Source organism: Engystomops pustulosus, chromosome 9 (genome assembly GCF_040894005.1).
Source record: "Engystomops pustulosus chromosome 9, aEngPut4.maternal, whole genome shotgun sequence".
Classification (NCBI taxonomy): Eukaryota; Metazoa; Chordata; class Amphibia; order Anura; family Leptodactylidae; genus Engystomops; species Engystomops pustulosus.
In genome coordinates, this window is record NC_092419.1 from 11997737 (window position 1) to 12024851 (window position 27115).

The following is a 27115-nucleotide window of genomic DNA, read 5'->3' on the forward strand; positions in this document are numbered from 1 at the left end:
TGACATTGGCCGCCACGCCTGTTACTAGGCTGATTATCACTTTGCAAAGTAAAATCCAGAACAATTGGATCGTATTGCGACCCCCAAGGTTGTTTAGCGACTGCAACCTTGAGTTGCATAATCAATTTTTTTGGCCCAAAATTGTGGCCCATTGAGTTGGACTTTGCAACACTGTGAACTTGTGAAGTTACATGGCAGGAGCCCTGGCCTTCGAATAAAGCACTTGGGGTGAGATAGAAACTTTCTACTTATCTCCCCATCTGCCTGGTAAGGAAAGTGAAAGCTCCTCATACGTTCTCATAATGAAATAGGCCTGTAAGCTCGCGCTGCATCATCATATTACACCTGTTCAGACATAAGGGTTATGCTCATAAATACATAAATATCTGATAGACGCAGGACCCACATCAGGATCTGTGCCTATAGATGTGCCCGTTGTTAGCTTTCCTCTCGGTTATGGTTGTTGCACCTTGTTATTATGTTATAACATTGTATTAAATTGTAGTCCTAACCAATAGTGGATTATAATGTAGATGGTCTGTGTGGTAGCCTGAATCCCAAACCTTCTGGAGGCTCATGATGACCACCAAAAACACCCACTAAATTTTATACTGAGAAGGGCCTTCACCCATGAAATCCTCATACAACTTTTCCGGCAGCACGGTGGCTCAGTGGTTAGCATTACAGCCTTGCAGCGCTGGGGACCTGGGTTCAAGTCTCATCCAGGTCAACATCTGCAAAGAGTTTGTATGTTCTCTTTGGGTCCTCTGGTTTCCTCCCACACTCCAAAAAAATACTGGTAGGTTGATTAGATTGTAGAAGGGAGCAGAAGGGACTCATCCTCCATTCCCCAAGAAGCTGATTCTAGTCCCATATGTAGGAAGTGACTCCAGACTTGTAGGGACTATAATATTCATACAGCCCTTAAGCCATCACTGGTCCTAACCTAAATTCAGACACATCAGATCCTCCAGATCAGGGGTCTCCGGACCTCCCATCTCCTCTGGCAAAAGTAGCTCCAACAGAAACAAACTGGATGTTCCCACATTGAAGTCAAAAGTTTCCATGACTGTTTTTCTAATATGTTTTTTGGCATACATGATCACAGTATTTGGCATCTTAAAGGGGTCATCCACTATAAGCAGGAGTCTGACTATGATTGAACCTGCTTCTGGTGGTAAGAACAGCGCTGTTCTCTGTATAGTGGCTGAGCTTTGTTACTGCAGCTCCTATAGCGACCGCACGGATAATGGAGTATTACCTCTGTAGATATAGGGGCACAATTACTTACCTGCTCCCTCGGAGTTCCCGAAAGTGCATTGTCCGTCTGGAATGCACTGCGCCGCGATTCACTAAGATTGTGCACCTGATATCCTGCATGTGTCGCTTCCCCGCTCAGGTCCCCGGAGTTCACCTTCTTCTTCCCGGTGCATGTAAGTGCATTGTCATTGCGGTCCACGGGGCCCTTAGTAAATGAGCCCCATAGTGTAGCCTATGTTTATACGGTATATAACCACATGTCCTGCAGGAGGAGGTAACTGGAAGCTGTGAAAGCAGAATTTTTGGTGCCAATATAAGAGCAGCTTTCGCTTTATGTATAGATGTGAGCCGCAGCGGATGTTGCCATTGCCCCGGCTGATTATATCTTGATGAATCAGCACAGTCTGCATTTATATTGTTTTCCCATAATGACTTGTACTGTGGACGGGTCCAGCGCGTTTCACTTTGTTATATAGTGTGGACATCAGAATATTCTATGAATATAGTCAGAAACTGACAAAACTGATTGTCAACCAATCAGAACTTAGCTTTCAATTTATAAACTGGAATAATTTTGCTCTCAGACACTTCTGACATGGCAACGCCTTCCATATATAGACAATGGGCCACATGTATCACTAGTTTTTTCTGTTGTTTTTGCGCCTTTTCATTCAGGCGCACCGTTTTTGCGCCATTTTTGCGATTAAACGCCAAACTAGCCGCGCAGCACAAATAACCAGCTTTCCCTCATCTATCTTACCAATCCACATGTTTTGCTGCGCCTAATGATATTCATCACTTGCAACGTTTTCATTTAGGCGCAAAAACGGGCGCAAAAACACTCCAGCCCGAAGGTGGCGTTATCTGAGAAGAAAGCACTGAGCCCCTTTGCAGAAGAGCTCATTTCTAGCAGCAAAGCTCAGCCAGAAACTGGAACGTATAATAGATACATGAGATACACTGCAGACACTAGTACATATAATAGATACATGAGATACTCTGCAGACACTGGTACATATAATAGATACATTAGATACACTGCAGACACTAGTACATATAATAGATACATGAGATACTCTGCAGACACTGGTACATATAATAGATACATTAGATACACTGCAGACACTAGTACATATAATAGATACATTAGATACATTACAGACAGGAGCTGCAGACTCTATTTACAGTTCATCACCTTCTATTTACAAAACATTCTGCAAAACGCTGAGCTCAAAGCAAAAGAGCTCAGAAGTTTGCAGAATGTTGCAGAAACTACAGACAAGTGTCCCCCATGTAATTCTGCACAGTGTCTGAGGGGGATACTGTGCAGAATTATAGGGGTGCAGCAGGAGACCAGCACTGGGGGATCCCCTCCAGGAGAAGCCCCTGCTGAGGAGGTCACTGGGTGCTGGGTGTCACACACCTGGGTGCTGCTGTGAGTGTTATCTTCATTCTGGGCTGTGGGAGAAGCAGAGAGGAGCTTGTAGCAGGATGACATGTAAGTGCCTGAATCTAACATTGCGCCTAAACTGCGCCAAAATTGCGCCTAAACTGTGTAAAAGTAAAGTGATTAATAAGAGGCAAAAAATATACTTATCACAGATGGTTGTAGCTTGTGATAATTCTGGCAAAACAGTGCGCCAGAATTTAGGCGCAACTACTACACTTAGGCGCACAAAAGTGATAAATGTGGCCCATTGAATGCAACAGGAAACAAACAGCGCCATTCTCAAGGTAGTGGCAACGATGGGTAATTGCAGCTTAACTCTCATTAAAAGGGATAATACTGCATAATCTGTGTGCACTCTATAAATAAAGGAATTATTATTATAACTCCCGTTGAAAGGAATAAGAGATGATCTGCATTGACCTTGTCTGACCTCTTGTTATTATAATACTAATCTGCAAAAAAGAAAGGGAACAAATTTTGGGCCACATTTATCACTTTTGTGCGCCTAAGTGCAGTAGTTGCGACTAAATTCGGGCGCACTGTTTTGCCAGAATTATCACAAGCTACAACCATCTGTGATAAGTATATTTTCTGCCTCTTATTAATCACTTTACTTTAACACAGTTTAGGCGCAGTTTAGGCGCAATGTTAGATTCGGGCACTTACATGTGATCCTGCTACAAGCTCCTCTCTGCTTCTCCCACAGCCCAGAATGAAGATAACACTCACAGCAGCACCCAGGTGTGTGACACCCAGCACCCAGTGACCTCCTCAGCAGCACCCAGGTGTGTGACACCCAGCACCCAGTGACCTCCTCAGCAGGGGCTTCTCCTGGAGGGGATCCCCCAGTGCTGGTCTCCTGCTGCACCCCTGTAATTCTGGCCAGTATTCCCCTCAGACACTGTGCAGAATTACATGGGGGACACTTGTATGTCGTATCTGCAAGCTTCTGCAAACTTGTGCAAACTTCTCTCCTCTCTTGCTCTGAGCTCAGGAGTTTGCAGAATGTTTTGTAAATAGAAGGTGATGAACTGTAAATAGAGTCTGCAGCTCCTGTCTGTAATGTATCTAATTGTATCTATTATCTGTACCAGTGTCTGCAGAGTATCTAATGTATCTATTATCTGTACTAGTGTCTGCAGTGTATCTAATGTATCTATTATGTGTTCCAGTTTCTGCAGAGCTTCTAATGTATCTATTATATGTTCCAGTGTCTGGCTGAGCTTTGCTGCTAGAAATGAGCTCTTCTGCAAAGGGGCTCAGGGCTTTCTTCTCAGATAACGCCACCTTCGGGCTGGAGTGTTTTTGCGCCCGTTTTTGCGCCTAAATGAAAACGTTGCAAATGATGAATATCATTAGGCGCAGCAAAACATCTGGATTGGTAAGATAGATGAGGGAAAGCTGGTTATTTTTGCTGCGCGGCTAGTTTGGCGTTTAATCGCAAAAATGGCGCAAAAACGGTGCGCCTGAATGAAAAGGCGCAAAAACAACAGAAAAAACGAGTGATACATGTGGCCCACTGTTTGTAGTCTGTAACCATGGAGACCCATACGTTTCGAATTTAAACTCTAAAAGATACGGAAAATGATTTTAACTTGAGACTTTTTGCAGAATTGCCACTTATTTTAGATCTGAGACGCATTTTGTGCACTGCAAGAACTTATTGCCTTGTTGTACCCCATAAAAAGAATTCAAGAACAGACTTTACAGTTGTCAAACATAAAGATAAGTGATTTCAAATACCTTTGGTTTTATTCTGTAATTGCTCAGAGCGCATTGATTTCATCTCGGATGGAGCAGCCACAGGGGTCATCGGAGGTCGTGATAAATTTCCATTGAGGAGGTGCCATGGGCGTTGTCACAGGGGTCCCGAGGGGTACTTACCTCTTCTCCCCAGTGTGTCTGAGGGGGATATTGTGCAGAATTACAGGGATGCAGCAGGAGACCAGCACTGGGGGATCCCCTCCAGGAGAAGCCCCTGCTGAGGAGGTCACTGGGTGCAGGGTGTCACACACCTGGGTGCTGCTGTGAGTGTTATCTTCATTCTGGGCTGTGGGAGAAGCAGAGAGGAGCTTGTAGCAGGATCACATGTAAGTGCCCGAATCTAACATTGCGCCGAAACTGCGCCAAAACACTGGTACATATAATAGATACATTAGATACACTGCAGACACTAGTACATATAATAGATACATGAGATACTCTGCAGACACTGGTACATATAATAGATACATTAGATACACTGCAGACACTAGTACATATAATAGATACATTAGATACATTACAGACAGGAGCTGCAGACTCTATTTACAGTTCATCACCTTCTATTTACAAAACATTCTGCAAAACGCTGAGCTCAAAGCAAAAGAGCTCAGAAGTTTGCAGAATGTTGCAGAAACTACAGACAAGTGTCCCCCATGTAATTCTGCACAGTGTCTGAGGGGGATACTGTGCAGAATTATAGGGGTGCAGCAGGAGACCAGCACTGGGGGATCCCCTCCAGGAGAAGCCCCTGCTGAGGAGGTCACTGGGTGCTGGGTGTCACACACCTGGGTTCTGCTGTGAGTGTTATCTTCATTCTGGGCTGTGGGAGAAGCAGAGAGGAGCTTGTAGCAGGATGACATGTAAGTGCCTGAATCTAACATTGCGCCTAAACTGCGCCAAAATTGCGCCTAAACTGTGTAAAAGTAAAGTGATTAATAAGAGGCAAAAAATATACTTATCACAGATGGTTGTAGCTTGTGATAATTCTGGCAAAACAGTGCGCCAGAATTTAGGCGCAACTACTACACTTAGGCGCACAAAAGTGATAAATGTGGCCCATTGAATGCAACAGGAAACAAACAGCGCCATTCTCAAGGTAGTGGCAACGATGGGTAATTGCAGCTTAACTCTCATTAAAAGGGATAATACTGCATAATCTGTGTGCACTCTATAAATAAAGGAATTATTATTATAACTCCCGTTGAAAGGAATAAGAGATGATCTGCATTGACCTTGTCTGACCTCTTGTTATTATAATACTAATCTGCAAAAAAGAAAGGGAACAAATTTTGGGCCACATTTATCACTTTTGTGCGCCTAAGTGCAGTAGTTGCGACTAAATTCGGGCGCACTGTTTTGCCAGAATTATCACAAGCTACAACCATCTGTGATAAGTATATTTTCTGCCTCTTATTAATCACTTTACTTTAACACAGTTTAGGCGCAGTTTAGGCGCAATGTTAGATTCGGGCACTTACATGTGATCCTGCTACAAGCTCCTCTCTGCTTCTCCCACAGCCCAGAATGAAGATAACACTCACAGCAGCACCCAGGTGTGTGACACCCAGCACCCAGTGACCTCCTCAGCAGCACCCAGGTGTGTGACACCCAGCACCCAGTGACCTCCTCAGCAGGGGCTTCTCCTGGAGGGGATCCCCCAGTGCTGGTCTCCTGCTGCACCCCTGTAATTCTGGCCAGTATTCCCCTCAGACACTGTGCAGAATTACATGGGGGACACTTGTATGTCGTATCTGCAAGCTTCTGCAAACTTGTGCAAACTTCTCTCCTCTCTTGCTCTGAGCTCAGGAGTTTGCAGAATGTTTTGTAAATAGAAGGTGATGAACTGTAAATAGAGTCTGCAGCTCCTGTCTGTAATGTATCTAATTGTATCTATTATCTGTACCAGTGTCTGCAGAGTATCTAATGTATCTATTATCTGTACTAGTGTCTGCAGTGTATCTAATGTATCTATTATGTGTTCCAGTTTCTGCAGAGCTTCTAATGTATCTATTATATGTTCCAGTGTCTGGCTGAGCTTTGCTGCTAGAAATGAGCTCTTCTGCAAAGGGGCTCAGGGCTTTCTTCTCAGATAACGCCACCTTCGGGCTGGAGTGTTTTTGCGCCCGTTTTTGCGCCTAAATGAAAACGTTGCAAATGATGAATATCATTAGGCGCAGCAAAACATCTGGATTGGTAAGATAGATGAGGGAAAGCTGGTTATTTTTGCTGCGCGGCTAGTTTGGCGTTTAATCGCAAAAATGGCGCAAAAACGGTGCGCCTGAATGAAAAGGCGCAAAAACAACAGAAAAAACGAGTGATACATGTGGCCCACTGTTTGTAGTCTGTAACCATGGAGACCCATACGTTTCGAATTTAAACTCTAAAAGATACGGAAAATGATTTTAACTTGAGACTTTTTGCAGAATTGCCACTTATTTTAGATCTGAGACGCATTTTGTGCACTGCAAGAACTTATTGCCTTGTTGTACCCCATAAAAAGAATTCAAGAACAGACTTTACAGTTGTCAAACATAAAGATAAGTGATTTCAAATACCTTTGGTTTTATTCTGTAATTGCTCAGAGCGCATTGATTTCATCTCGGATGGAGCAGCCACAGGGGTCATCGGAGGTCGTGATAAATTTCCATTGAGGAGGTGCCATGGGCGTTGTCACAGGGGTCCCGAGGGGTACTTACCTCTTCTCCCCAGTGTGTCTGAGGGGGATATTGTGCAGAATTACAGGGATGCAGCAGGAGACCAGCACTGGGGGATCCCCTCCAGGAGAAGCCCCTGCTGAGGAGGTCACTGGGTGCAGGGTGTCACACACCTGGGTGCTGCTGTGAGTGTTATCTTCATTCTGGGCTGTGGGAGAAGCAGAGAGGAGCTTGTAGCAGGATCACATGTAAGTGCCCGAATCTAACATTGCGCCGAAACTGCGCCAAAACACTGGTACATATAATAGATACATTAGATACACTGCAGACACTAGTACATATAATAGATACATGAGATACTCTGCAGACACTGGTACATATAATAGATACATTAGATACACTGCAGACACTAGTACATATAATAGATACATTAGATACATTACAGACAGGAGCTGCAGACTCTATTTACAGTTCATCACCTTCTATTTACAAAACATTCTGCAAAACGCTGAGCTCAAAGCAAAAGAGCTCAGAAGTTTGCAGAATGTTGCAGAAACTACAGACAAGTGTCCCCCATGTAATTCTGCACAGTGTCTGAGGGGGATACTGTGCAGAATTATAGGGGTGCAGCAGGAGACCAGCACTGGGGGATCCCCTCCAGGAGAAGCCCCTGCTGAGGAGGTCACTGGGTGCTGGGTGTCACACACCTGGGTGCTGCTGTGAGTGTTATCTTCATTCTGGGCTGTGGGAGAAGCAGAGAGGAGCTTGTAGCAGGATGACATGTAAGTGCCTGAATCTAACATTGCGCCTAAACTGCGCCAAAATTGCGCCTAAACTGTGTAAAAGTAAAGTGATTAATAAGAGGCAAAAAATATACTTATCACAGATGGTTGTAGCTTGTGATAATTCTGGCAAAACAGTGCGCCAGAATTTAGGCGCAACTACTACACTTAGGCGCACAAAAGTGATAAATGTGGCCCATTGAATGCAACAGGAAACAAACAGCGCCATTCTCAAGGTAGTGGCAACGATGGGTAATTGCAGCTTAACTCTCATTAAAAGGGATAATACTGCATAATCTGTGTGCACTCTATAAATAAAGGAATTATTATTATAACTCCCGTTGAAAGGAATAAGAGATGATCTGCATTGACCTTGTCTGACCTCTTGTTATTATAATACTAATCTGCAAAAAAGAAAGGGAACAAATTTTGGGCCACATTTATCACTTTTGTGCGCCTAAGTGCAGTAGTTGCGACTAAATTCGGGCGCACTGTTTTGCCAGAATTATCACAAGCTACAACCATCTGTGATAAGTATATTTTCTGCCTCTTATTAATCACTTTACTTTAACACAGTTTAGGCGCAGTTTAGGCGCAATGTTAGATTCGGGCACTTACATGTGATCCTGCTACAAGCTCCTCTCTGCTTCTCCCACAGCCCAGAATGAAGATAACACTCACAGCAGCACCCAGGTGTGTGACACCCAGCACCCAGTGACCTCCTCAGCAGCACCCAGGTGTGTGACACCCAGCACCCAGTGACCTCCTCAGCAGGGGCTTCTCCTGGAGGGGATCCCCCAGTGCTGGTCTCCTGCTGCACCCCTGTAATTCTGGCCAGTATTCCCCTCAGACACTGTGCAGAATTACATGGGGGACACTTGTATGTCGTATCTGCAAGCTTCTGCAAACTTGTGCAAACTTCTCTCCTCTCTTGCTCTGAGCTCAGGAGTTTGCAGAATGTTTTGTAAATAGAAGGTGATGAACTGTAAATAGAGTCTGCAGCTCCTGTCTGTAATGTATCTAATTGTATCTATTATCTGTACCAGTGTCTGCAGAGTATCTAATGTATCTATTATCTGTACTAGTGTCTGCAGTGTATCTAATGTATCTATTATGTGTTCCAGTTTCTGCAGAGCTTCTAATGTATCTATTATATGTTCCAGTGTCTGGCTGAGCTTTGCTGCTAGAAATGAGCTCTTCTGCAAAGGGGCTCAGGGCTTTCTTCTCAGATAACGCCACCTTCGGGCTGGAGTGTTTTTGCGCCCGTTTTTGCGCCTAAATGAAAACGTTGCAAATGATGAATATCATTAGGCGCAGCAAAACATCTGGATTGGTAAGATAGATGAGGGAAAGGTGGTTATTTTTGCTGCGCGGCTAGTTTGGCGTTTAATCGCAAAAATGGCGCAAAAACGGTGCGCCTGAATGAAAAGGCGCAAAAACAACAGAAAAAACGAGTGATACATGTGGCCCACTGTTTGTAGTCTGTAACCATGGAGACCCATACGTTTCGAATTTAAACTCTAAAAGATACGGAAAATGATTTTAACTTGAGACTTTTTGCAGAATTGCCACTTATTTTAGATCTGAGACGCATTTTGTGCACTGCAAGAACTTATTGCCTTGTTGTACCCCATAAAAAGAATTCAAGAACAGACTTTACAGTTGTCAAACATAAAGATAAGTGATTTCAAATACCTTTGGTTTTATTCTGTAATTGCTCAGAGCGCATTGATTTCATCTCGGATGGAGCAGCCACAGGGGTCATCGGAGGTCGTGATAAATTTCCATTGAGGAGGTGCCATGGGCGTTGTCACAGGGGTCCCGAGGGGTACTTACCTCTTCTCCCCATCAAGGTCTCTCTACATCTCCTGAGCTTTATGGGTCCGTTTTATATCCGCAGTAAATGTGGTAATGACTTCTTGATTCTTTACGAGGCCGTTCTCGACCAGTTGCAGCGCTCCGGGGCTTATTTGATAAGGAAACTGGAAAAGCAGAATGCAAACAGAGGATCCGCGCTCTCGGCAGCCGCATTCATAATGCAATAATTGCAGCGTTAGGAAGTTTATTAGTTTATTAAATATCCTGAGCTCTTCTGCTCCGTTGGTAAATAACATCAGGTTTAACTTGGCATCGCAGTTTCGGAATGATTCGTGGAAACGGATTGGGAAGTTTCAATTCATCGGAGCCTATAAAAGGGAAAGGATTCATTGCACGGAGGAGTCATTACCTCCCGGTGTCATCAGATCTTATCCCTATGGAGAACTAGGGATTCACAAACAATCAGAGTAAACAATACATTTCACCCAGGATAAGTTTTTTTAGGAATTTTCACAAATTTCCAAATTGTATCAAAATCAGAAACTAGTGTTTTTCCTGCATGGATCAGCAGAGGCTGGGAAAAGTTAAACATTTTGGGGGGGAAAAGTTCTCGGTCTACAGCAAAGGGGGGCTCAGTGGGATGATGCCAGTGTTGGACTGAGGTTCCTTGGACCAACATATAACATGACTCTGGTGCCCATTATCTATCATCTGGAGTAGACTCCAAATTAGGTTATTTTCTGCTGTATCTCTAGGGTCCAGTATTAGGTATAAGATGGCCCACCGGGGGATCCTCCGATTCTTTTGTGGGCCAGTCCAACACAGGATGACTCAACACAAGGTCCTGGTCCATCATATATGGTGCCCTTTAAATCTCACCTGGTCAGAGACACCAGATTTTCCCAGTTCATAGACCATTCAGCAGGACACTCTGGTAAACAGTACAGCTTCCCCTTTAAGCTCCATAGCCATAGCCAGCAATACTAGGTCCTGGTCCCTCCTTTCAATGTCCTGTAAATCTTGCCAGGTCCAGGATTCTGGCTTTTTACTGTTTATTTAGGGTTCAGTGAGAAAAGCCATATGACTATCCCTTTAAGGTCCCTAGCCAACCACATCAGCCTATACAGGATCGGAGCTGTGTGACTATCCCTTTAAGGTCATGACCAGCAGCATCAGGTCCTGATCTCTGACCCGGCTGAGCTTGTCCATCTTTTTTGGCATCCTCTGCCTGGATGGGGCAACCAGCTGATGAACAGGCTCCTCGTGATTGTGATATTGTCTGGAGCTGCAGTACAGCGCTATAGTCTATATGAGTGTTATTATCCCGTAATATGAGGCTAAAGGGGGCGATTATCTGAACATCAAGGCCTAGTTACAAGCGCACAGGGCACTGCAGTGTGTGGGATGGGGCATAGATATATTTTGTTGACTGTAGTGAAGGTAAGTCCCCCAGCCCACACACCTACCTGCAAGGGATTTCCCTGCACACCTACAGTACAGAATTCCAGAGACACTCCTGCTTTACTTTCACTATTCTTTCTGTTATTGTGTTTTCTCTTTGCTTCAGAAATCTGTTACATTATATACAAAATATTACAGTCGTGTAAATACAATAATCCCGCTACATGGAACAACGTGCAGCAGGTCAAAGGGAGAATCACAGCCCAAAAACTACCACCATATTCCCCAACACCTTTATATATTGTCCATATAATATTACTATACAGCATCCAAATAATAGCACTACATCAAAGGAAGAACCACATACCCCCAAATCCTGCCATATTCCCCAACACCTTTATATATAACTACAGTACCCTGTACCAGGGTCCGAAATATAATTTACTTTATTCATCTGCACCCAAGTAATTCTCTATCTATCATCTTATATCTATCTAATATCTATCTATCTATCTATCTATCTATCTATCTCATATCTTTTATCTATCTTCTATCTATCTATCTATCTATCTATCTATCTATCTATCTATCTATCTATCTATCTCTCATATCTATCTATCTATCTATCTATCTATCTATCTATCTATCTATCTATCTATCTCCTATCTATCTATCCATCTATCTATCTATCTCATATCTATCTATCTATCTATCTATCTATCTATCTATCTATCTCCTATCTATCTATCTCCTATCTATCTATCTATCTATCTATCTATCTATCTATCTCCTATCTATCTATCTATCTATCTATCTCATATCTATCTATCTATCTATCTCATATCTATCTATCTATCTATCTATCTATCTATCTTCTATCTATCTCATATCTATCTATCTATCTATCTCATATCTATCTATCTATCTATCTATTTCATATCTATCTATCTTCTATCTATCTCATATCTATCTATCTATCTATCTATCTATCTATCTATCTATCTATCTATCTATCTATCTTCTATCTATCTCATATCTATCTATCTATCTATCTATCTATATATCTATCTATCTATCTTCTATCTATCTCATATCTATCTATCTATCTATCTATCTATCTCATATCTATCTATCTATCTATCTATCTATCTATCTATCTATCTATCTATCTATCTCATATCTATCTATCTATCTCATATCTATCTATCTCATATCTATCTATCTATCTATCTATCTATCTATCTATCTATCTATCTCCTATCTATCTATCTATCTATCTATCTATCTATCTCCTATCTATCTATCTCCTATATATCTATCTATCTATCTATCTATCTCATATCTATCTATCTATCTATCTATCTATCTCCTATCTATCTATCTCCTATCTATCTATCTATCTATCTATCTATCTATCTATCTATCTATCTATCTCCTATCTATCTATCTATCTCATATCTATCTCCTATCTATCTATCTATCTATCTATCTATCTCCTATCTATCTATCTCCTATATATCTATCTATCTATCTATCTATCTCATATCTATCTATCTATCTATCTATCTATCTCCTATCTATCTATCTATCTATCTCCTATCTATCTATCTATCTATCTATCTATCTATCTATCTATCTATCTATCTCATATCTATCTCCTATCTATCTATCTATCTATCTATCTATCTATCTCATATCTATCTATCTATCTATCTATCTATCTATCTATCTATCTATCTATCTAACTATCTCATATCTATCTATCTATCTATCTATCTATCTAACTATCTATCTCATATCTATCTATCTATCTTGAGGAAGGCTACTGGTAGCCGAAACGTCGCTGTCGTTATTGAATATGGAATAAACCACAAAAAAATTTTTTTCACTCAACCTGGTGTGCTGCGCAATTTCCTTTTTATATATCACCAAAGGACTTAAAGCCCAGTCTTTAGAAGCTTGCACCCACCAACAGATCCCTGAATGTGCTGCTTGGACTTTCTATACGTATCTATCTATCTATCTATCTATCTATCTCCTATCTAAACAAACAAAAATTGCAAAGCAGCACAGCCTTCAGGAAAAAAAGGTTCAGACGGGTGCTATCCCAATACTCTTACCCAAAGAGTGTAGATATAGTAGCAAAAAAGTGGCAGCACTCCAAGGAATCGTGGAAAAAAGTGTGAGGTTTATTCCATCTCTAGCAACGTTTCAGCTGTTAATCAGCCTTTGCCTCTATGGGCCACATTTATCACTTGTTTTTTCTGTTGTTTTTGCGCCTGTTTTGCGATTAAACGTCAAATTAGCTGCGCAGCTAAAATAACCACCTTTCCCTCATCTATTGTTCAATTCCAGATGTTTTGCTGCGCCTAATGATATTCATCACGGGCGACTTTTGCATTTAGGCGCAAAAACGGGCGCAAAAACACTCCAGCCCGAAGGTGGCGTTATCTGAGAAGAAAGCACTGAGCCCCTTTGCAGAAGAGCTCCTTTCTAGCAGCAAAGCTTAGCCAGACACTGGAACATATAATAGATACATTAGATACTCTGCAGACACTAGTACATATAATAGATACATTAGATACACTGCAGACACTGGAACATATAATAGATACATTAGATACACTGCAGACACTGGAACATATAATAGATACATTAGATACATTACAGACACTAGAACATATAATAGATACATTAGATACACTGCAGACACTAGAACATATAATAGATACATTAGATACACTGCAGACACTAGAACATATAATAGATACATTAGATACACTGCAGACACTGGAACATATAATAGATACATTAGATACACTGCAGACACTGGAACATATAATAGATACATTACATACACTGCAGACACTGGAACATATAATAGATACATTACATACACTGCAGACACTGGAACATATAATAGATACATTACATACACTGCAGACACTAGTACATATAATAGATACATTAGATACACTGCAGACACTAGTACATATAATAGATACATTAGATACACTGCAGACACTAGTACATATAATAGATACATTAGATACACTGCAGACACTGGAACATATAATAGATACATTACATACACTGCAGACACTGGAACATATAATAGATACATTACATACACTGCAGACACTAGTACATATAATAGATACATTAGATACACTGCAGACACTAGTACATATAATAGATACATTAGATACACTGCAGACACTAGTACATATAATAGATACATTAGATACACTGCAGACACTGGAACATATAATAGATACATTAGATACTCTGCATACACTAGTACATATAATAGATACATTAGATACACTGCAGACACTAGTACATATAATAGATACATTAGATACACTGCAGACACTGGAACATATAATAGATACATTACATACACTGCAGACACTGGAACATATAATAGATACATTACATACACTGCAGACACTGGAACATATAATAGATACATTACATACACTGCAGACACTAGTACATATAATAGATACATTAGATACACTGCAGACACTAGTACATATAATAGATACATTAGATACACTGCAGACACTAGTACATATAATAGATACATTAGATACACTGCAGACACTGGAACATATAATAGATACATTACATACACTGCAGACACTGGAACATATAATAGATACATTACATACACTGCAGACACTAGTACATATAATAGATACATTAGATACACTGCAGACACTAGTACATATAATAGATACATTAGATACACTGCAGACACTAGTACATATAATAGATACATTAGATACACTGCAGACACTGGAACATATAATAGATACATTAGATACTCTGCATACACTAGTACATATAATAGATACATTAGATACACTGCAGACACTAGTACATATAATAGATACATTAGATACACTGCAGACACTGGAACATATAATAGATACATTACATACACTGCAGACACTAGTACATATAATAGATACATTACATACACTGCAGACACTAGTACATATAATAGATACATTAGATACTCTGCAGACACTAGTACATATAATAGATACATTAGATACACTGCAGACACTGGAACATATAATACAGACATTACATACACTGCAGACACTAGTACATATAATAGATACATTAGATACATTACAGACAGGAGCTGCAGACTCTATTTACAGTTCATCACCTTCTATTTACAAAACATTCTGCAGAATCCTGAGCTCACAGCAAGAGCAAGAGAAGTTTGCAGAAGCTTGCAGAAGTTTGCAGATACTACAAACAAGTGTCCCCCATGTAATTCTGCACAGTATCACCAGTGTGTCTGAGGGGGATACTGTGCAGAATTATAGGGGTGCAGCAGGAGACCAGCACTGGGGGATCCCCTCCAGGAGAAGCCCCTGCTGAGGAGGTCACTGGGTGCAGGGTGTCACACACCTGGGTGCTGCTGTGAGTGTTATCTTCATTCTGGGCTGTGGGAGAAGCAGAGAGGAGCTTGTAGCAGGATCACATGTAAGTGCCCGAATCTAACATTGCGCCGAAACTGCGCCAAAACTGTGTTAAAGTAAAGTGATTAATAAGAGGCAGAAAATTACCTTATCACAGATGGTTGTAGCTTGTGATAATTCTGGCAAAACAGTGCGCCTGAATTTAGGCGCAACTACTACACTTAGGTGCACAAAAGTGATAAATGTGGCCCTATATCTCCTATCTATCTATCTCCTATCTATCTATCTCTTATCTATCTATCTATCTATCTATCTATCTATCTATCTATCTATCTATCTCCTATCTATCTCCTATCTATCTATCTCATGTCTATCTATCTCATATCTATCTATCTATCTATCTATCTATCTATCTATCTATCTATCTATCTATCTCATATCTATCTATCTATCTATCTATCTATCTCATATCTATCTATCTATCTATCTATCTATCTATCTCATATCTATCTATCTCCTATCTATCTATCTCATATCTATCTATCTATCTATCTATCTATCTATCTATCTATCTATCTAACTATCTCATATCTATATATCTATCTATCTCATATCTATCTATCTCATATCTATCTATCTCTCTCATATCTATCTATCTATCTATCTATCTATCTATCTATCTATCTATCTATCTATCTCTCTATCTATCTATTTCCTATCTATCTCCTATACCTATTATCTATCACATACATTTACTAGTTTCTGGACTGGTCTTCACATAGATGTAATGGCTCTATCACTTCTCCTCTCCTCTTCTATCGGGCAGATGGCTTCCTCTCCTGTTATCAGATTTATTTCTTGTTTTGTTTCATGTGAATGGATATTACTGTCTCCAATAACTAACAATCCGTCTTCATGCTGGCGCTCTCCTCCCGGTGCACGGCTCACTCCGCGTATCAGGACAGTCGCTCACTTTTTATGATATAAAATAAATCTTAAAAAATGATTTAAGGACTTGGCATAAAGGAAGATTCATGGTTATATCTACCACCCATGGAGAGGAGAGATACAAGCAAACTGTAAGATCCATATAATACTGGTTTACCCCTGCAGGGGGCGCTAGAGACAGCACTCAGGTCACGGCCAGTCAGTGTGTAAAGAGAGAAGGGTTGTCGCGAAAATTTCACACACCTTCATCCAGGATAGGCCGGTGTATTTCGAGGCATTCCAGCGGACTTCAGCGCAGCATCGCCACCTGGTGGACGGCGGAGGAACTACCATCATAAATCCCGGCCGGACCCGAATCCATCGCAGAGAACGCGCCGCTGGATCGCGAATGGGCCGGGTAAGTAAATCTGCCCCAGAGTGTTTCTTTAAAGGGAACCCGTCATCACATTTTTCACAAATACAGGTAGTGGAAGGTTCTTATAGAACCCTAGTAACTATCTTACCTTTTAGCTAAAATTTGTTTTCCTCACATCCCCATAAAGTCTGAGTGGTATGTATTGATCTATACATTGAGTCAAAACCTAAGGTCATGTGACCAAGGTGACATCATCACAGGTCCTTTAGCCTCTTAACATTAGCAAACTGCACCCCATGTGTATATCTGACCACATAAAAAATCACAGCATGCCTGGACGTCTACTCCTCTCCATGCAGGGTGATGCTCTGATTTCATGTGATTTCTTGGTTCCTTTAAGGTTCCCTTTAAGTCCGCTGTGAAGCATATAGATATATATCAAAGGTTCTGATACTTTGTAGTAGCCTAGTTAGAACCAACGTTGTTCTGGGAAAGAAGAAGTTCCATTTCAGAGTTGTCCCTCCACAACAAAGGCATCATCATTTTATAAGGGGCTATGAAATTATGGCACATCCTAGTTGGGTATTGGTTATGTTTTCGAGATCTGAGTAGCAGGAAGAAAGACCACCGGGGTCTCATTCTGTCCTAGGACCCTGGGGTGGAGCGAGATGCAGAACTCCTAATGGCAGCATAGTAGTGGGGCCATATCTGGTCCCCAAATGTGCTAGTGACCCTGCTTGATCTGATGTACTGGTGCCGCTGCTCTGTTACCTCCTCTTGAGGAGTTCTGATGCATCCTAAAAGTTTGGGAAGTTTCCCGCTACTATACCCTAGGACCCCCTCATGTGCAGGCAGGTAGTGAAGTTCTCAGGTGAGATATGTGGGTCTTTGTTCTCTTCTGGGGGAAGGTCAAGTCCAATATATTGCCCAAACTTGCCCCACCTTCCAGTGACGGTGCAGGACCTGCTCACTGACTTTGGGTGACTTGCTGAGACTTGTTGTACCACCTTCTGTATTTTGGATGTCTGATCATTGTATATATAATGCTGTCTTTTCTGCCCTTACAGGAACCCATCACCATTAAACTAGCAGCCCCCTAGGTCGGGGATGAAATGTCCTTTCTAGAATTTCCTCTTTTATGTACAATCTCACCTGTTTACCTATAAAAAAAAAAATCTCCCCCAAAGTCAGGCAAATATGACTCTTCTCATCCCCTTATCACATGATAAGAGTCAGGTTTAGTGGTTGCAGGGGTAGTGTCACCCATCTTTGGTTCCATAGCACCTCGAAACATGCTACTGGTGCCATATTAAAGATCATTTCAGATCCCTTGAAGCTTATTATTCTGTGAAATACAGCACTCTGAACTATCGAATTCTGTGAGCTCTGCCCTTAGCTGCCTGTGTCCCCGGCTCAGTAGCTCACAAAACCATGATGAGATATGAAAGATGAGATCCTTATCTTTAAAGTAACACAAAAAACATGTTTCTGGGTATTATAGAATAAAAGCGTGAATTCTAGAAAGGACTTTTCATCCCCTACCTGAGAGGGCTGGTAGTTTAGTGGGGGGTAACACCTGAAGACAGGTTCCCTTTAAGGTGATTAAAGGGGTTGTCCACTTTTTGCAAATAATTGATATTGTTTGTGTAATAAAAACATATACAATGTTCCAATATAATCTCTGTATCAAGTCCTAGATCTCTGCTTGCTGTCTTTATATAGGAAGCTTCATTGATTCCTTCCGATGGATAGAAATCTGTCCCTGGTCATGTGATGTCACACAGGTGCACGAGCCGTTATTATCACTAAGAGTAATCATAGCCCTGTGATATAACGGCTCATGCACCTGTGTGACATCACATGACCATGGACAGATACCTGTCCACTGGAAGAAAACATAGCAGCTTGTAGGACAGCACGACAGCAAGCAGAGATCTAGAAACCATAAGGCATTGATAAGAAACTATATCCGAAAATTGTATCACTTTTCCTTTGCTGAAAGCGTACAACCCCTTTAAATATTCACTTTAACCCTGCATGCTCTTTATCTCCGGCGATCATGTGACCTCCGTTGTTATTGGCAGCTCCGCGGATCACTGAGAATCCAGACGTCCTCCATTAGTTTGCTTGACCTCAGTATCGATCAATAACTCATATTTAGACACCAGACCATTAACCCCCGCCCCGCTGTACATTTCAATTTATTCAGACCGGCAACGATTAGGAGACTTGTATTTACAGCCGGGGACATTGCTCCGAGACAGTCAGCTGGAACGCGCTCTCGTAGACGCCTGTGTGTACAATCGATTGATTAGAAGTTATGCCGGAGGGACTGAACATGGACAAGACGCTCATATTCTCCCCGGTGATGGATTACTCCTGCGCAAATAACCAGGGCGAAGGCTGAACGCTGCGTGGAGCGCGGTCAAGTGGAGGACAAAGCGCCACGATTGGTTTATCGGATGGGGATAGTTTTAAAGGGGAGGTCCCAAGTCACGGAATACCCCTTGTTGATTTACAGTCCGATAATAGTGAGTGGTGTTCACTCGTGTGCACTTCCATCCCACAGACATGTGACTTCTGGGAACCCCACTTTTTGTGCTGTTCCCAAAATAAGTGTATAAAAACCCCTTTAAGGAAGCATTACAGTAATAATGCCATCTCTGCCTTCCTTACCTGATAGCAGTGTATATAGACACTAATTTCTTTGAAGTGCATCCTGCTGCCACTGTCGTCATGTGCAGATTTATTTTTCTCTGTGCTGTCTGCTATCGATCCCATGATGCCTCAGTACAGCATCACATGGGCAGTAGAATGAGTAGATTCTCTACCTGCTCGGAGGAAAGTGAGATTCTCCTTCTCATTGGGGCTCATTTACTAAGGGTCCGCGGATTCCCGACGAATTCCGTTTTGAGCCGCATTTAACAGGGGTTTTTTGGCGCACGTGATCGGATTTTGGCGCATCGGTGCCAGCTTGCACGCGACAGTGGGGGTCGTCGGGCAACACAACGGATTCGGATTACCTGCGGGATTTAACATTTAGAATTGTGTCACAAGACAATGCACTTACATACACCAGGAAGAAGAAGGTGAACTCCAGGGGACCTGAGCGGGGGAAGCGACACATGCAGGATATCGGGCGCACGATCTTAGTGACTCCCCGCACAGCACATTATACACGGACAATGCACTTACATACACCAGGAAGAAGAAGGTGAACTCCAGGGACCTGAGCGGGGAAGCTACACATGCAGGATATCGGGCGCATGGTCTTAGTGACTCCCCGCACAGCGCATTATACACGGACAATGCACTTACATACACCGGGAAGAAGAAGGTGAACTCCAGGGACCTGAGCGGGGAAGCGACACATGCAGGATATCGGGCGCACGATCTTAGTGACTCCCCGCACAGCACATTATACACGGACAATGCACTTACATGCACCAGGAAGAAGAAGGTGAACTCCGGGGACCTGAGCGGGGAAGCGACACATGCAGGATATCGGGCGCACGATCTTAGTGACTCCCCGCACAGCACATTATACACGGACAATGCACTTACATGCACCAGGAAGAAGAAGGTGAACTCCGGGGACCTGAGCGGGGAAGTGACACATGCAGGATATCGGGCGCAGGATCTTCATGAATCACCCCGGACTTCATCCTCGTCGGACCGTCCGAATCGGGGATCGCGACAGGACCAGGTAAGTAAATTTGCCCCATTATATCCTTTTTTTAAAAAAAAATCTACAAAACTAAGTATACAGTCAGGGAGGCTTTATTGTAATCTTCTCCATTACATCTGTGTGACATCAGCCTGTCTATCCATCACCAGCAGCTGTGATAGGATCTTGTGCTCCTCAAACCACAGGATGCACCTGAGATGGTGACCCTCAGATTACGGGATGTACGGGAAAGCGGAATACTATTGCACCACAGAAAGGATAAAACGGAGCGGCGCAGGGGGAAGCTCGGGACGTTGCAGAGTAGTCAGCGCCTCCTATGAACGTCTAAAGGGAAATCTTCTTCAGGATCCACTATAGTCCAGGTCCAAATGAGACTGTGAAGTCCTACAACTTTCTGATCTACTTTGTGTAGGGATTTCACACCATTTTCAAGATCGTAAGCGACGTACTGTTTGAGGAGGCCACTGATTGGCTGAAGCAGGTCCATCAGTGATGAAGACCACCGCAACGCTGGAACCGGCACCCACGGGGTCCTCCGGGACTAGATATATCACGTTCTCTCTGATCTATATGTGATTATTGGCCCCGTATAAATGTAAGGACTCCCTACCCCCAGGAGGGAGGGTGCGCAGGTCTGTAGATACAGGTGGGTGAACCTTTGGGGGTCAGAGAAGGTCAAAAACAGGAGAAACGAAGCGAAAAGCGAAAGCTCCGAGCAAATTAATCGCCAGTTATCTGTATTTGTGATTGTATTAAAAAATATCGGCGCCTCCTCGGAGCCGCAAACAAATCTTGTCTGTGGAAATAATTACCCGAAAAATAAATTGGGCCGAGTGATTTAACCAAGACGGAGAGAGAGGCGAAGAAACTCGGAGAGGCAATCGGTTTCAGGTGAGTAATTATATGTACGACTTGAGGGTTATACGGAGGACGCACAATCGATGGCGCGCTCTTCAAGGGGATGATATATGCCAACAATTTGTCCTAAGTGGTTATCATTTACAGGTGTTTAATTGTCAGCCGCCGGACTTATTACCATTCAGAGAACCGGCGGCGCTGGAGACTTGGTGTAATAAACAAACGCAATGGAGCTTGAGGCAAGGATTCGTTCTTAAAGGGGGTGTCTAGTGTAAGGTAATGGAAGGGAGTCCGTCATTTGGGTCCTTATTTATTAGTTTGAGCAGCTGTTATGCTGGAGGACCCTCCATTAAAGCTGATTATTAAGTAGAGTGTAATACTTCTTATGTCCTCTGGGGGCAGTGCAGGGAAATTGAACAGTCACTGTAGGTTTCTCTTCAATGATCAAAGCCGATTCAGCAGAGAATACTTTGTGATGAGTGTAAGGGACCTGTCCTGTGCCCAATTAAGGGGGTCAGATCCAAAGTTAGGAAGACAGGAAGTTTTTACTGCCCAAACAGCATATTTTAAACTTTCCGGAATTAAATATATGACTTCCAGGACGCCATCAGTTCAGACCGATACAGCAGTCTGAAAGATTTGCTCATCTCTAGTCCTAAGCTAGAAAGATACCGAACAGCGCTATTGGTGGCCGCCGCCATCTTGGATGGCCAAACACCTCCCCCTGTGACATCATTGGAGGGCGCCGATCTCATAGAGGCCAGTAGGACTGACATGGCTGATGGCAAGCTAATAGAAATCAGCATTAAAATTAGAATATACTGTGGTATTTGAGTATATAGTATGAGCAATCAGACCCCCTCAGGGTTAAAGTACCCTAAGGGGCCTTAATATAAGATTTAAAAAAAAAAAAAAGTTACATTTTTAAAACTATAAGCAAATGGAAAAGTTGAAATCAACCCCCTTTCCCTAGAACACAGCAAAAAAGTGGAAACCATAAACATGTCGGGTACCGGCACGTCCCAAAATGCCCATTCTAACGAAATCTAAAAATGGTTATTCCTGGCTGTGAGCATCAAAACAAAAAAATAGCCCAAATCGCCACTTGTTTTGCCCATTTTCTATCCATACATATTTGCATAAAAAAGAATCAAACAATCCTATAGATCCCAAATTGGTATAAATTAAAACATCAGCCCCTCCCACAAAAAAATGACACACAGTAAAGTATGAAAAAGTTATTGGCCTCAGAATTTGGCAAAATGGACATTTTTTTTTTTCATTTACTAAATCATAAATCTCTGCGAACTGCAAAATAAAAAGGTTATGGTCCTTGGTTTTCTCCCAAGGCGTCTTCAGTTTGCAGTTGTATTTCGCTTGCATTTCCGGTCAGTCACCACCAGGTGTCACTCTTGCACCTCCCTCACGTTGCGGCTCGCAGCTGCCTCTGCCGGTGTCATCCTGATATAATCGGAGCAGGATACGAGTCTCTGAGCAATGTTTCAGGCCAGGTGAACTGAAAGACGAGTTCATTCTGATGGAGAAGAGATTTTGGGAGAAAACCATCGCAGGATATCGTCCTTCCACCACCACAAAGACGATAAAACGGTGCGGCGCTGCGGACATTGCAGAGTAGTCAGCGCCTCCTATGAACGTCTAAAGGGAAATTTTCTTCAGAAGGCCACAATAGTCCAGGTCCAAATGAGACTGTGAAGTCCTATAATGTTCTTATATACTCTGTGTAGGGATTGCGCACCATTTTCAAGATCTCTGCTTACAGTCAGTGAATCCCGAAAATAGTTTGAAACTGTGTTTCAGTACATGTACAGTATTTTTAGGACCGGATTATAAGGCGCTCCATCAATAAATGTCTGCTAAAACATATAGGTTCATATATAAGGCGCACCGGATTATAAGGAGGAATGACCAGCAGGTGGCAGACCAGTGCACAGTTTAAGGCAGCTGTTGTCTGTAAGTGCGGTTCATACATATACTTATAGTCCAAAAAATATGATAAATGTCTGATGCACGATTTCTATGAACTGCACTCCTTGTGACATCATTGTGCGCCACCTGTGATGTCATCACCTGTTCTGGGACCTTAGAGAGGACCTATCTAACAAAGTCCCTGACTATGAGGACCTCATATACGGGCACTGCTGTCCTGGACTGGATCCACTTGCATGTATTCCCCTTCCTGCTGTATCTTTATAACCCACAATAGTTTCTTACAGAGAGAAAATTTCTTGATGACATCACCAAAGCAGTGACATGATGTCACAGCTATAGGTTCATCATTCAACAAAGGAGATCCGAAACCTCTCCGCCCAGGTGCAGCCACCATGACTGACCGAGAGCTATGGAGCTAATCCTAACATGTGACCTCATCAGTTGTAATGTGACATGTCAAGCAATGTTATCCATGGCCTTCCCTCTAAAAATCTAATTGTGAAATTATGCTAATGAGGCAGAAGTGTTCTGGCGGCATTACCAGAGACCCTGCATGCTGTTGTTTCACAGGCTATTACACTGTGCACTGTGTGAGATTACATAAGGCAGAGGGAGGGGGAAGTGATGAGTGAGGGGGGGGGGGGTGAGGATGACAGTGTAACACCCGTGAAGCAAGAGAATAGAGAATCTCTGGAAACATCCCTAAGAGCCCTTTAAGCTCATTAGCATACTTAGCATTTCACTTTAGAAGGAAGGAGGCCATAGATAAGAAATATAAGAAGATACCACAGTCCCGGTGCCTGGATCTAGGATTAATGTCCCTGATTTATCAGGATGGATCCTGATGGGAGATGTAAATCATAATCAATGAGGGTCCTGTTTTTCACTGTTGATAACCCCCAGTGAGCCCCCAGTGAGGCCCCCAATGAGGTCCCCAATGAGTCCCCAGTGAGGCCCCCAATGAGTCCCCAGTGAGCCTCCAGTGAGGTCTCCACTGAGCCCCCAGTGAGGCCCCCAATAAGCCCCCAGTGAGGTCCACAATGAGCCCCCAGTGAGGTCCCCAATGAGCCCCCAGTGAGGTCCACAATGAGCCCCCAATGAGGCCCCCAATGAGCCCCTAGTGAGGTCCCCAATGAGCCCCCAGTGAGGCCCCCAATGAGCCCCCAGTGAGGTCCACAATGAGCCCCCAGTGAGGTCCCCAATGAGCCCTCAGTGCGGCCCTCAGTGAGGTCCCCAATGAGCCCCCAGTGAGGTCCCCAATGAGCCCCCAGGGAGGTCCCCAATGAGTCCCCAGTGAGCCCCCAATGAGTCCCCAGTGAGCCCCCAATGATTCTCCAGTGAGCCCCCAGTGAGGCCCCCAATGAGCCCCCAGTGAGGTCCCCAATGAGCCCCCAGTGAGGCCCCCAATGAGCCCCCAGTGAGGCCCCCAATGAGGCCCCCAATGAGCCCCCAGTGAGGTCCACAATGAGCCCCCAGTGAGGTCCCCAATGAGCCCTCAGTGCGGCCCCCAGTGAGGTCCCCAATGAGCCACCAGTGAGGTCCCAAATGTGCCCCCAGTGAGCCCCCATGAGCCTATGGAAAGCAGCTGATCCGTAAATGACTGGAGATGAAAAAAACACTATGACAAAGTTAAACAACAAAACCTAAAAATCCACTTAACAAAATGTGCACATTGTGACGAGCAATTTAAGCTTAAAATGTCTGTGCAGGTCAGGATGAGGAAGGCGGAAGAAGATTGGCAGCCATTAGGCGGTGGGGTATAACCGGAGCCGGCGCTGTTTGTTTTTCCCGAGAAGCTACTCAGTCACACATAAAGCCAATCTAACAGAAACATAGCGTAAAACAAATCCGCCCCCGCACTCCGCACGGAGATGTAATCCATGCCCCCCGTCCCCGCACAATACACCCCATATTACACAGAGGTAAGCAGCGCGCCCCCTGCCCGCTCACCCTCTGTACGGCGGCTTACCCAGCATTACCGCATTACTTATTCATGAATGCAGATTTTTATGTACAAAACATTTACATCTCATTTTCGGATATTCTCAGCTTTATGTGGACAATTCCTTTGGGACAATTGCTCACAAAACACTGAACAACTGATCTCAAGGACAATTTTTCATGGAGAATTAGCACAGATGCACATAATCCTTTTCATCCCGGCGTCACCAGCGGCTTCTGTCGGTGGCCACATTTCTTTTTTTTGTCGTCTTTTATCATCAGCGAGTCACCTCCAGTGAGCGGGAGCCGGAGACGAGAAGGAAGATTAAAGACCGACGATTTATACCGATATCATTTCGTTACAGTAAAAACATCCTTCCTTCCGTCACCACTAGGGGGAGCTACTTGTAGGCAGATTTGTATGCTCCACCTTTGGGTTGTACGTCAATTCTTTTAGCGATGATTATGAGCCAATGGATGGAGCATGGAGTGACATTTTTGAACGGTGCCCACTCGCTCTTTATATAAATTGCGCACCTATTTGGGGCCCATTTTTGTATACTGGGCCATTCTCGCCTCTTTTATGGAGCACATATCACATATAAAATATCTTAGAGTTCTACTTTGTGGGAGAATTTGCCAGGCTTGGAACATTTGTCCCTCTTTCCTGGGACCACGGAAGTTTCCCCCGGTCTTCGAGTTCCTTAGATCGGAAGAATTGGCAACTATTGTGTAGACTCTCTTGGTTGCAGGTTGGCTTGGGTTTTTGTAGGAGCTACTTAAAGTGTCTTGGAGCCCAGAGTGTGCCTCGCCAGTGTAGCGTCCAGTGGAAACTGAGGCCATGAGGTCTGAGGCCTATCCACGAATAGAAGGAATCAATGAAGGCTTGGGCATTGGATGCATTGGTGGTGAGTTGTAGGTTGGAGCTGCTTGTCCATTGAAGAGATGTGGTGGGCTGGAGGTAAGGAGCCTTGAGAGCTTTAGAAGAAAAAGTAGGGACAAATAGGAAGCCGTAACAAAAAAACTCGGAAGACCTGTAGCCTAAGGTTTGGTTTGGCTGGATCAATCTAAAGGTGCAGCCAACTGAACACGTTAGAATAGGAGGTGGTGATATGGAGGAGTCTTGAGTGAAGGGAACTCAATGGGAAGTGGAGAGCACCGAACAATTGGTCATTGATATCTTAATCCAAGGCAAGTTCCTTAAGGGACATCACTGATGTCATAATGTCATAATTTCATGGTGACCTTTATGGTTATATAAAATTGTCACCTTTATGGTGTAGGTCCTCAATACATTGATCATTTGACTCTTCCACCTCTATAGAGCTGGGCTCATCGTGAAAGCTTGTGTCAGAGACTTAGAATACATTGAGCGGTGGAGAATGGTATCCGGTGGCCTCAGGAGAGGACAAGCAAAGGTGAGGAACCAGTGGTACCAGCTGGAGAATCGGGAACCGATGTAAGGAAGCAAGAAGAAACAAGTCATAAAGCATTTGTGCTTCAGTGCCCTGTAGGCCAGTCCTGTCTATGAGGATTACTGTGCCGAGGGTCTACCTACAGACGCTCAGTGTCGTACTCAGAGGATGTTATTCTGCCTGGTAATGCTGTGTGCACAGATGGGCGCAGCAGGATTTGGAATAAAGGACATAGAGCAGTGATGGCAAACCTTTTAGACACCGAGTGCCCAAACCACAACCAAAACCCACATTTTTTGTGCCAATGCGAAAATTTTAGCAGTAACTTATGACTCCATTCTCTGTCACAGGTTTGAATTGTATTGGCACCTGAGGACACCAATGCA

General features: G+C 43.2%; 1 protein-coding gene across 1 annotated transcript in view; it reads right to left on the minus strand.

Annotated features, from left to right (window-relative positions):
• LOC140077524 (uncharacterized) overlaps positions 1 to 26157 on the minus strand; it is a 40333-nt gene extending 14176 nt beyond the window's left edge. Inside the window, exon 1 of the mRNA XM_072124770.1 lies at positions 25938 to 26157. Coding sequence (XP_071980871.1) covers positions 25938 to 26157 — 220 coding nt within the window. The remainder of the gene's footprint in view (positions 1 to 25937) is intronic.
• Positions 26158 to 27115: the final 958 nt, after the last annotated feature.